This window comes from Notolabrus celidotus, chromosome 18, assembly GCF_009762535.1.
Source record: "Notolabrus celidotus isolate fNotCel1 chromosome 18, fNotCel1.pri, whole genome shotgun sequence".
NCBI lineage: Eukaryota > Metazoa > Chordata > Actinopteri > Labriformes > Labridae > Notolabrus > Notolabrus celidotus.
Window position 1 is genome coordinate 22,185,857 of NC_048289.1, and position 12,037 is coordinate 22,197,893.

The following is a 12,037-nucleotide window of genomic DNA, read 5'->3' on the forward strand; positions in this document are numbered from 1 at the left end:
TTTTCACTCCCTTTTGAGAACAGCAACACATCATCCGTCTGCAGCCCCTCTTCTGCTCATTAATGTCGAACAATCCTAACAGTCATCTCTCAGGAGAGACCTCACATTCTCAGACAGACAGGGTTTAGAGGAAGTGAGCAAAACAAGGAAGAAATATTGAAGAACAAGGATGTTAGGAATGCTGTATTGGACCACAACTGAAAAAAATCAATTGATTTAACACAACAAGCAACTTGCTACAAAAACATCATGTGAAAGTGTCAACATGTCATCAAATCAGCTGCTTTTGTCCAAAAATGACCAGCAAAATAAGGTGGACTACAAACACTTGGGAGCATTTGGTGATATTACAGGCCAGATGTTCACAGTTAGAAATTCAAATCATTGAATCACACATCTGTCGTACGTCTGTGTCGCCACAGCACAGCTATCGTCGGCACTACTGCTCATCGTCGAGGCTTTTTGTGTCTCATCTTTACATTTACTAGAGCCGTCCAGGTCCAACATGTCCTGCAGTATGTCTTTACTCTCACTAGGGGGCAGGTTGTAGAAGAAGTAGACTGGTGCCATTTGAATGAACCTGAAGCAGAAGGAGGAGTATGAAAAATGCCATTGATGAGGTCTTTGTATCAAGATATCCAACTACAGAGATGTTTGAAGAGACGAGCAATGAGCTAAAGAAAAGGGCTGACTTACACTTGAGGGGAAATTTCAGAGACTGTTCTCATGCAGTTGTTCTCCGACAGCGTGTACTCGTGGAAAACAACCCACTCTGGCAGTCCCAGCTTGTGGGACTGAGCCCCGTAGCAGGAGAGTGGATGCACCGTCGCCATGTGCTTGTGTGTCACAATGAAGTAGTTTCCTGAGCCATCCACATCTCGTGCGATCTAAGAGTAGGAGATACAATATAAACTTGGAGGGTGCTAGAGGCTGACGGTTTTAAACTGACAGTGTTCTCTTCGAACCTGCATGAAGAATCCAGCCAACAGAGCTCTTTTGATGTTGTGGGTGTTCGTTTTGGTGCCGAAGGATGGCTCGGAGATGGGAAGCTCGATCCTGTTGAGGGTGTCGGTCAGCTCAGATCTGATGGCCTCGGCTGTCTTCAGGGCGGAATGGTCCAGGAAGTAGTCCTGGCACCACTTTTTGGCGCTGAAGTCTGGGAATGAAAAGAACCAGGTGCAGCAAAATAGATTATTGTCTCAAACTCAAGCAAGACTGAAACTGAAAAACAGAGCCACAGTGACAGGACGGTAAAATGACTAAGGAGTGGCTTCAATCCAAGGTAATATATAATATATACGTCACGACTTGGGTTACACCAATTTACTGATTTTTAGATTTCGTCTTCCAAGAATTAGGACAAATATCAAGAGGAGTTAGCCTATTTCAATCCATGACATGAATATATTTCTTTGCACATTTCTCATATAAAGCCTATATTTAAGCTAACATTGAAGTGTTAAATTGCATTAGGGTCATATCAGCTCAAAACACTCGTTTGAGTATGCAGAACCTTTGACGTGTCTGTTTTACATGCTACATATATATATATATAAACTCCCTTGATTACCAGTCATCTTGTTACATTAAAAGTAACATTTTATATATTAAATTAGTTAGTCATTCTGCATGATGACACTAGGTTTTACAAGAAGCTGTATTCACACATGCACAATTTGCAAACATTTTAGGCAATCAAATTTTCTACTGCAACTTGATCTGGGTTTTCCCTGTCAGTCCTCTAGTAACATTTTTGCAATAAGGCAGGGTAACTGACTTTTATATCATGTGACTGATGCCATGTTCATGCATGTAAAGAAGCAGCTTCATACTCCTCTCAGCTTGAGAGCCTGTTATTTTTTTTGCATTCATTCAATAATACACCCAACAGCATGAAGCTTTGATATAAAAGCAAAAAACCTTATAGTATTGGACAATGCTTTGGTTGCCATCTTGGCTATCTTGTAAGCCTAACACTGACTATCACGGCACCCTTTTTATGTCCTGAGACACCACCGCCCCCCTCCTACCAAGATACCCTCCATCCGACGAGATAACGTCATGCTGTACGGGACATTTGTGAAGATAACTTTGGATAATATCAGAGGCAGGCTGGCCTGAAATTTTCTACAACTTGTCAGGGACAGAGTGCAGTCAAGATTTGATTTGTGACTATTCAAAACAGATTCAGAAAAAAACGGCAGGGAGGATACATCATGTTTTAACATGTACTACTTTCCTGGAAGCAGATTGGTTGTGTTTCATCAGCTGTGTCTTACATTGTTCTCTCTGGCTCTGTTTGAAGGCATTATAGATATTAACAAGGGTGAAGTGATCTCCCTCTGGGTGCTGGAACTTTCTCTGGCACTGGACTGCCTCGTGGCTCATGCCAGCAGACGGCTTCAGGAAGCAGCTTGGTGCTAAAAAACACAACAAGAAACAAGAAGGTCAACTTAAGTGAGTCCATCTGGTTTAAACTTGCTTCAACAACTTCTCACATGATGCATCAACAACCCCTTTTACATGATCTTCGGTATTTGAAAGAAGTCTAGCTTCCATTGTGAGCTAAAGTTGAGCATTTGTACCTGACAGCATTGCTGCGATGGTCAGCATCTCGCTCACACAGTCAAACTCGCAGGATGCTAGCAGAGCTTTGGCCATCTGGGGCTCCAGAGGGATTTCAGACATTATGATGCCCATTTCAGACAAGTTGCCGTCGTCATCTAAAGCTGCGAGGTAGTCCAGCTCCTCCAACGCCTGCATGAGACCTTCAGGATCTGCAATGAGGAATTAAACAACATGAGATAACTTCCCAATGCAGAATCAAATTTTCTTATGCTGCGATTTCCCAGTAGGACTCAGCAGTGGTGATGGTATCCAAAAATGACTCATTGGTCGACGAGTTTATATGATTGGGCTGAAACACTGGGTAAGTCACTTCCATGCCACATTGTGCTGAAATATTGAGTGGAGCAGGCAGAGTACATTTGGCCCCTGGTCCCCCTTCATTGTGCTGGTCTGGTGCTGCCTAAATGAGACATGTTGTATAATCACTAATGAGCTGGCCTCTTGTAGCCTCTTCTGTTCGCGTTAGGGTGGTGCAGAGCTCAGACAATAGTTAGTAGCAGGGTCCTGTCGGCTCAGCTTAATCATGGCTGACTGGGCCTAAACAGCTACGCAGAGCAAACACTGGGCTTCCTCTGGACTAAGCTTCCTCTAGCCAAAAAAAAGACCCCTCCCATGTTACCTCTTTGGTTGTATATTAGGGTGGGAACATGATGTCATGTGTGGGAATGAGCAGCTTGAGTTTGAAAATGTGTCAATGGTGAACTTGTGTAATCTCCTACCTGGTCTGTCGATGAAGTCGCACTGCCCGAGGCCGGCGATCTCCATGCGTTTTAGGAAAAGGACTGTTGGTGTGATGTTGGACTCGAGGATCTGTGGAGGGTTCTTTGCAGAAAGCTTACTGTCCTCTGGATACAGGCAGAAACACTTACCTAAGAAACACATTCAAACATGTTTATGATTGATCTTGATGTTGTTCCTTCAGCATTAATGTAAAGATTCCAGGATGTTTTGGAAATTATCAGATCGCAGCTTCTCTCATGTTTCAAGCTCACGCATTGTCACACATACCTGTTGGTCCAGAGAGCTGCTTCCGTACATCTGCCTGACACTGGCTGATGGGTGTCAGTACCTCTGAGTGAGCTCTTATTCTGGGGTTGTACACCTAAAAAGTCAAAACCATGTGTCATTTACAAACAAATCGCCAGTTTCAGGTGGATTCTTAATAAAGGTTGTCTGTTAAAAATATCCCACCATCTTTTTTTGGACTCCTGTGTTGATGACAAAGTTGATGGACTCTGTAGCCAGCCACATATCCTCTCCCCGGTGAGTAGAGAGGAAAACTCTCCTGGAGAGTCCTGGCTGCTCAGTCGGGTCAGGAAGTAACCGTCCCTGTATGGGACACAAGACAACAGGGACCATCTGGCCCAGCTCTGCTCCGAGCCTGGTGCCTTCCCGCTGAAGGATGGCGTGTGCACAATGAACCTCCTGAAGAAAGAATGACAATCAACTCAAATGAGGAGTATGTTTTTGAGCAGTCTCTGCTTTAGTTTAAGGAAATCAATTTTTAAAAAAGGCGACAGGGTTTAAAATCTTACGTCATCAGAGGCCAAAAACACGACAACATCTCCACCCTCTTTGGTTCGGTGCAGCTCCAGCACCAATCTCAGTGCAGAGTAGAAGTAGTCCTTGCTGCTGCTGTTGCTGTGGACCACTTCGGCGGGAGACGAGACCTGTACACTGATGAGCGGGATGCTGCCGTAGTGGTTCAGCAACTCATCGGTCATCGGGGGGACGGCGAGGACCACCACTCTGAGCTCAGGCCTCTGTAGCAGAATGTCCTTGAGGAGACCGAGCAGGATGTCTGTGCTGACCGTTCTCTCATGGGCCTGGTCGATGAGGACGACTCCGTAGTGCTCCAAGAAAGGGTCCGACATCATCTCTCTCAGGAGCATGTCGTCGGTGCAGTACCTGAGTGATGAAAGCGACCACAGGGGTTAACGTGAAGATATTGTTGGACATGACTTTGTCACTTTTGAAAATAGAATAGAAACTCTAGCTTGAAAGCAGCACTGGTTTTGTGTAAAAATATCTGGTATTCATTCAGAATGCACTGAGAAAGCAACAAGGTCCAACTGCCTGGACTACATTTCAGGCAGAAACCTTGTATCTCCATATTTCATTATTTATCTATTTTCTCAAAACATCATGTTTTTGTTAACCCTCCAGTGGAAATTAATAAAATTCAGCCAATGAAAAGTACAAAAACAGGTTGGGACAGGGGCGCTGTTGGCCTAGCGGTCTAAGCGCACCCCCCTTAAACAGAGGCTATGGTCCTCGTTGCAGCAGTCGCAGGTTTAACTCCTGGACTCGACCCTTTGCTGCATGTCTTCCCCCACATTTACTGTCTCTCTCCAGTTGTCCTATCCATTAAAGGCAGAAATGCCCAAAATATAAAACATGAATTCTGTTCAGTGTTTTGTTGATAAAAAAACTTTTTAATTTGTTGTTTTTACATAGTTGTTTTGGAGATACAAGGTTTCAGCCCAACAGCAGCAATTTGGAGATGGCCTTGGTCACATATACAAACTTGTGCAATATAAGTTGTTTCCTTTAATTTGAGCTTCTCTGTTTGTTTTTCAATGTTTGTATTTATTAACACCAGAGGCGATTCTAGGATCGGCTGTTTAGGGGTGCTGAGCCGGGCAAGATAAATTTCACTGTTATGTACATTTTAATGCAATTTCATTCCCACATTTGTGAAAGGGAAGTATAACACTTTTTGGGAAAGTCTGTGACTAAACCATCAAATCTGATAAAGGTGATTTAAATGCTGAGCCACAGCAAAAGAGAAATGGATTGGAATCATAAAAGAAACATATGGTAACCCTAATTTCTGGGAAAGACAACTCATTTTGATACAGCAGCTCCTCAACATATACATAAACTGTATGTATGTTTCTGGAGTAAACCAGCCCCTCATAGTGAGTACCAAAAATACCAAAATTTGACATTGGAGTTCATTTTTGGACTTTCATTAGAAATGCAATGCACAACATGTAAAACGTGGTGGAGCTGCTGTATTTTGTTGTTAAAATACTACATATCAACCAAGTACTGTATGGTTTTGAAACTTTTCTATCTTGTTAAAAAGGATATACATAAAAAAAAAAAAATCTAAAATTTCAGGGGTGCTGGGATTCAATTTAGAGGTGCTTCAGCACCCTCAAAAATGGGCTAGAAACGCCTATGATTAACACTACAGTCGACACAGTAGAGCTTGAAGCACTTAAATCTGGACTTCCAAGCGGAAATCTGAACGTATTGTATTCAATCTAGTTATAACTTCTTTAAAAAAATGTTTTTACCTATTTCTCCAGGGTGACAATAAAGCATATCGTATCATAACTTGGCGTATATCTCATGTGACCTGGGCTCTTCTGTAGTGCTGTGAACTTATTTGACAACCTTTGTATAGACAGAAGTAAGCAATTATTTGGAGGCCAATAACAGTGTGATATTAGTTTAAAACGAGGAGCCACTACTGCACTGATTTTCCAGGTGTGAACTGATGTTGCATGAACTGTCCAACTGTGATTGGATCAGCCGAGAGGAATGTTAATGCCAGAGCCCAAAAGCGTCCTGCTGAGCTTTGGGGGGGGATTTACGTCTTGTTTACTTTTCAGATCAAACCACTGAAAGGTTTATTCAAGAGTAAGTATTGTGTAACAGTAGCACAAGTAGAGAGGGGTCACACAAGCAGAAAAGTGAATGTCATTGCAACACATATGAAAAGTGTCCTAACTTCAGCAAACAGTAGCTGTTTTAAGCCATGGTAACTTTTATCTTTAACGAGGAATGCTTTTCTCATTTTTGAGAGAGAAGTTTAACAGGCTTGCTTCAAGTCAGATGAATGTTTGAAAGTGCTGCTCATGTGGCAGATTCATCGTTTTTTGATCCATCAAATGGCTCCAGTAGCCAAAAATAAAGCCTTACAGATGGGTAAAGCAGCATATTAACACCATAGACTGTATAAATAATGGACGTAGTATCTGTGACGTCACCCATCTGTTACTGAACACTGGCTGTTTTCGAAACTGCCTATTATACTAGCAGTACGTACTGATTTGGCCAAAATTCAGTATGTAGCAGGAAAGTAAGTCAACAAGAGCAAAATCTGCAGTATGCCAAAACTCCCCGCATGTCGTACTGATACGGGAAAATTTCACAGTATGCATCGGACCAGTCTGCCTCGCGTACTGTTTCCCACAATGCACAGCTCTAATTCTGCTTTTTCTTCTTTTTTGACGAGGGGAACTCAGTTTTTATGTGCTGTGAAACCGGAAATCCAGTGACGTCTGGCCCAGCATGCTTCATTAAAGATCCAACAGAACACTCATACTACATACTAAATTGAAATGCAATATGTAGTAGGCATTACCTACAACCTATTACATTCGTAGGTAGTATGTAGCATACTGTTTCGAAAACAGCCATTGTTTTAAAACCAATCGTCGACGGGTGCCATACTGGAAAATGCTGAACTTCTGTGGAGCTAGTGTGAGGTAAAGAGGCGGGCTTTGAGCCTCCTCGCCAACAGCTACAGTGTTCCCGCCTGTCAATCAAGTCAGTCATGTTCTTAAAAATGGGCAAAACTCGTAAACTTAATATCTTCTGAACTGTCATGCCGTTTTTTTAACCAGGCTGTAAACATGTTTATTATTGCTGCAAAGATCGTCTTTTTGAATGGATGTGTATGTGGTTTCCGGTGTTTCTGCATCCAGCCTCAAGAGGACACTCAATGAACTGCAGTTTATAACACTTCTGCATGGGCTTCATATTTTGAGACCAGAGGTTGCCGTTTGATTAACACACTTGAGCACACCAGTGAAGACTTTGGCATGTTGTGAGAAACACAAGGAGGGTAGTTTTCTGTGGAGTATGACATAAGGCCTCTTCAGCTTGAATTTTCAGTTTCAGTGACACAGTAAAGGAAAGGGTTTGGCCTTGTGGATGATATCAAAAAGACTTGAAAACAGACCTCAGAACAGTATCCGAGGAGCAGCAGGTCTCTTGAGGGATGGTGTAACCCACTTCATGGCCTATGTTGACGTCCATTTCATCAGCCACGTGTAACGCCAGATCTACAGCCTGCTGCCTGCTGGTCTGTGTGCACACCACCCTGCCGTTCTGGTACTGAGCAGACAGACAGAACTCTGCACACCACTGAGGAATCTGAAATGAGAATCACCATCAAATATTGCTCACCCTTTAACACTTTATTGTAAGTCTTCTGCTTATTAACCAATAAACATTTTCCTTTCACATTGTGCATCCTGTTAGGGTTGTACCAGCAACTTTTGTTTAAGCACAGAGCAAAACAAACAGTGACAGGAGATATTGCATGGTGTTATCGCTCATAATGCAAAATTGCTTTGGCAGCACGGAGCGGCTTCAGCGGATCAGGGCTTAGCAGCAGGAGGTCCCCTAACACCCCTGCTGAAGCCTTTGTGAAGCCTGACCGTCAGGAGCTTGGACGGCCTCAGAGTGAAAACAGCATCTGCTGAGCTGGACAGCATGTTCACACAACAAGTTCACATAATGGAACAGATCCATGTCACAGAATCAGAAAAGAGAGAGACAGTGTGAGAAAAAAAAAACAATATAAAAGGGTTAAATCCACATTATAATCAAATAAAGGCTGAAAGGGCTGGACCAGGCATGTGGTGGACAACTGAATGCAAGTCATTCAAATTGGGTTATGCTCTGGTATTTAGGCGCAGTCTGAAGGAAGTCAACATGTCTCTAAACAGAGAAAAAGATTGGAAACCTAAAAGGGAGAGGCTTTATTCTTTATCATTTTTTGTACCACATGCTCACAACCTAGATCTGAAATCAAGTTTCATGAGGGAAATTGAAGCACCTCTCTTGAAAAATAACCCCAAACTCCTTTTAAATAAAATTTACCTCCCAGAGACTTTCAGCCGCCCTTCTAATTACAATAATTATGTCATTCATCAAGTCTTACCTGTGTACTCCTCCCAGTTTTGGCCGTCCCAGAGACAACAAGCAACTGGTTGTTTACCAGAGCATCTTCAAACTCGTGCCTGACCTTCCACACTGGCAGAGTCTTCCTATTCTTTAGTAGTTTGTAATAACGAGAGGAAAAGGGCAATCCATCAAACTGATTCAACTCCAGGTCATCTCCAAAGCCGAATGAATCCTCCGCAGGACACTCCTCACTCTCAGGGTGAATGTCAACCTCCGCGGAATTGTTTTCCTCCGACATGACACCAGCATATATGTGTTAATCCGGACAAGAGCGCGCAAAGGTTTCTCTACCACTGGTCCATTCCGGTTATTAGTCGCACATATCTAATCAATAACTTACATGATCTCTTCTATTTCGCTTACTTTATGAAACTGAAGGCCTATCTGTCAGGCTGTGAAAGCCTGAAGTTGTCCTGTTCGGGGCTAGGCTGAAGTGTAGTGCGCACCGGCGCGTAATTATCCCCAGCGTGGCTTCACACGTGTTTTGATTTGCTTCATGCCTCAAGTCCGAGCCGTGCCCACTGGCCTGTCATAATCTTCTTTCAATGCAAAATCATCGCGTATTAAGGAGGGCTGTGACGTCATTTTTTGGCAGGTATTAAATCGGAAAATAGTCTCAAAATGTGGCTTCCTTTTCTCAAGTCTGCATAAGTGTGACACTTCACTAATGTGGCGGATAATCCTCTGTAAAGCAGGCAGTGGGCAGGGGCGTGTCCACAGGTTCTTTGACAAGGGCGGCCCCACTGGGGCACCGACTTTTGCAAGGGTGGTATGATGATTTGGTGGTGTACAACAATTAAAATCAATCACCCTGTCTGTCTCAACCATAGACTGTATTAAAAACTGAAGTCATCTCGCTCGCCTCGAAGTGAGGCTGCCACAAAAACTGCTCCCCCTAGTGGCTGGCTGCTGTATGGGTCAAAAACTCTGTCTCCCCCATTCATTTGAATGGGGCTGCGGTCAAACTTAAAAAAATAAATACACATCATACGAACGTTTCTCATATCTGTATGCTGTGGTGATATGTATAATAATACATATAATAATAATAATAATAATAATATAGTTATTATTTGACTGTTTTGTGTTCAATGCCTCTTTTTTCTGAAAAGTTTCTTTTACGTTAGTTATTAGAGGTTAAAAAACAGGGTTTTACATCCGGGTTTGCTTTGATTAACAGCTGCCATAGAGAGAAACTCTGTAGGACCTTGGGACGCTAAGCTCTGGGGCGAAGCTTTTTACCTTGGACACACACAAACTCCCTTCAAAACCGTACAATGGGGAAAGGCGAAGCAACGCTGTCCATAATATATACAGTCTATGGTCTCAACTAATATTTACTTTAACCATTAACATTAAACTATCATACAGATGTGATATTCCTATGTGTAATTCATTGAATTTAAAAAGTAATACTGTTTGCCAACATTCAAAACTTTCTTTAAGGACTAAAAAAAGAAAATCAGGTCAAAAGATAGCTTTTAACTACTCTTAACCACACTGGCTCAGATACTCACTGCACTGTTAATTATATTTCTTGTCATTACTGTTGTTGTTATTATTACTGTTAATTTCATTTTTAATTATATTGCTCTCTTACCACTCTTCCTTCCCTCTCGCTCCCTCTGTTTGTTTTTTATTTTTCATTTTCTCTTCGTTTTCCTCATTTTCTGTTGTAAAGCACTTTTGATCAACTGTGTTGTGTGTAAAGTGCTATATAAATAAAGTTGATTTGATTTGATTTGAAAAGTTAAAATTTAAAGCACTTTCCAAAGCAAATGTGTTACATATACTTCATCCTGGTAATGAGCCTTATACTGGTTTTGATTATTTTCAGGATATGGCGTTTACATGCGCCTGAGATTGTTCATATCCATCTGTAGAACGGGTGTGGACTCTCTCTTGCGTTTTGTAATTAACCATAAAAATGATCTTCTGGCACCAGGACGCCAACTATTCTGGTAATCACAGAGGAATTTTAGGTGTCTCACAAGTACTTGTGTGGTAATAAGCTCCAGCAAACACCAAAACACAGAAAGAAAACATTAAGCTAACTGTCACAAAGCAGAACATCACAAAAGAGTTTGGAATTCAACTCAGAAATTCTTTCAAAAGAGCTACATGGATATATTTGCTGAGAAAAGTATTCATGTGTTTTCGCAAAGCGTGATCCAGTCACCTACAACAGGGACAGTAGATTGGTACCAATTCCTTAGCCAGTATAATAATACACAGGTCGCCCCACTCACATCTGCAGGGGCTCCAGCAGAGGGCACTGTCTACACATAAACCACCCTTCTCAGTGGAAAGCTTTAAACTGCCGCAATTATGAAATTGGATTTCAAGGGGAATCGTTCCACCCCTGGCCACCCTTCCAAACGTGCCTGTGGCAGTGGAATGAAGTTTGTGTTGAAGATTCTCCCTCTGCTTAACACATTAAAATAACTATCTGAAGTCACAACTTGAGAAATGCATTTGTTGTAGAAAATGTGTGGGAATGCTGAAACTGAAATGAATGTCAAAAACTACAGAAAACTTGAATTATTAACTGCATATAGGCACTAAAATGTATTAACTATCAAAGGCGTTTTTAGATATTTTGAGGGGTGCTGAAGCTTTCCCACATTTCATAGCCCCCCTGAAACAGTAGATGGAACCAGATGTTTTAATTTGACAGGTATTTTGTAAATATCTCTCATAATCAAAATATCATTACAGTAAACTGTTGCAAATCAATATCTTCATTCCTTTACACACCTGAAAAAGGCAACCCCCCGTTTTCCTCTACAGTTGGTTGCATCCAAATGTCAGGTATGCATGTCACCGACACGAAACGACAGAGCAATGAGTGACTTACCTGAGCTTTGAAGTAGTACAAGTACAACAAGCCAGTTACGTGAAAAAAATAAATATTACAAGTTAAACATACTTCTCCACCAGCTCAAGATTTTAGCGTTCCATCGTTCAGGTGGTTTAATCTTCTGGTTTGCTAGGTTACATGATGTTATGACTCGTTATTAAGTAGCATCCTGTATGCTGTATCATGCTTATAAGACGGGCTAAGAAAATATCCTCCATGTTGTCTACCGACGTTTTGCCAAATGGTCAACAGGAAGAATTAAGTTCAATTAATCTTACGCCCGAAGCCAGCTGGGATAGGCTCCAGCCCCCCGTGACCCCTAACGGGATAAGTGGTCAAGATAATGGATGGATGGATGGATAATCTTAAATTAGATTATTAGTAGGCTACACTCCTTTCATTCAATATTAATAATTATTGTTAAGGAGGGTTGACCAGTCCGAATTAAGTATTTCACACAGCTGGGTGATAAAGAAACTTGGGACAGAAATATCTTTGAATCAGTGAAACAAGTGTTTTGAACACTTGCAAAGAACTTTCCATATCATCTCTGTAGGAGCT

General features: G+C 41.9%; 1 protein-coding gene across 1 annotated transcript; it reads right to left on the reverse strand.

Annotated features, from left to right (window-relative positions):
• Window positions 1-168: 168 nt before the first annotated feature.
• On the reverse strand, window positions 169-9,329 carry dhx32a (DEAH (Asp-Glu-Ala-His) box polypeptide 32a). Its single transcript, XM_034707762.1, has 11 exons — window positions 8,594-9,329; window positions 7,607-7,800; window positions 4,164-4,536; window positions 3,820-4,053; window positions 3,637-3,730; window positions 3,348-3,497; window positions 2,586-2,777; window positions 2,280-2,420; window positions 966-1,156; window positions 697-887; window positions 169-580 (listed from the first exon to the last, which is right to left on the reverse strand). Exons 1-11 carry the CDS (start codon window positions 8,852-8,854, stop codon window positions 382-384), a joined length of 2,220 nt encoding a protein of 739 aa, XP_034563653.1. The 5' UTR covers window positions 8,855-9,329; the 3' UTR covers window positions 169-381.
• Between the last annotated feature and the right edge of the window lie 2,708 nt (window positions 9,330-12,037).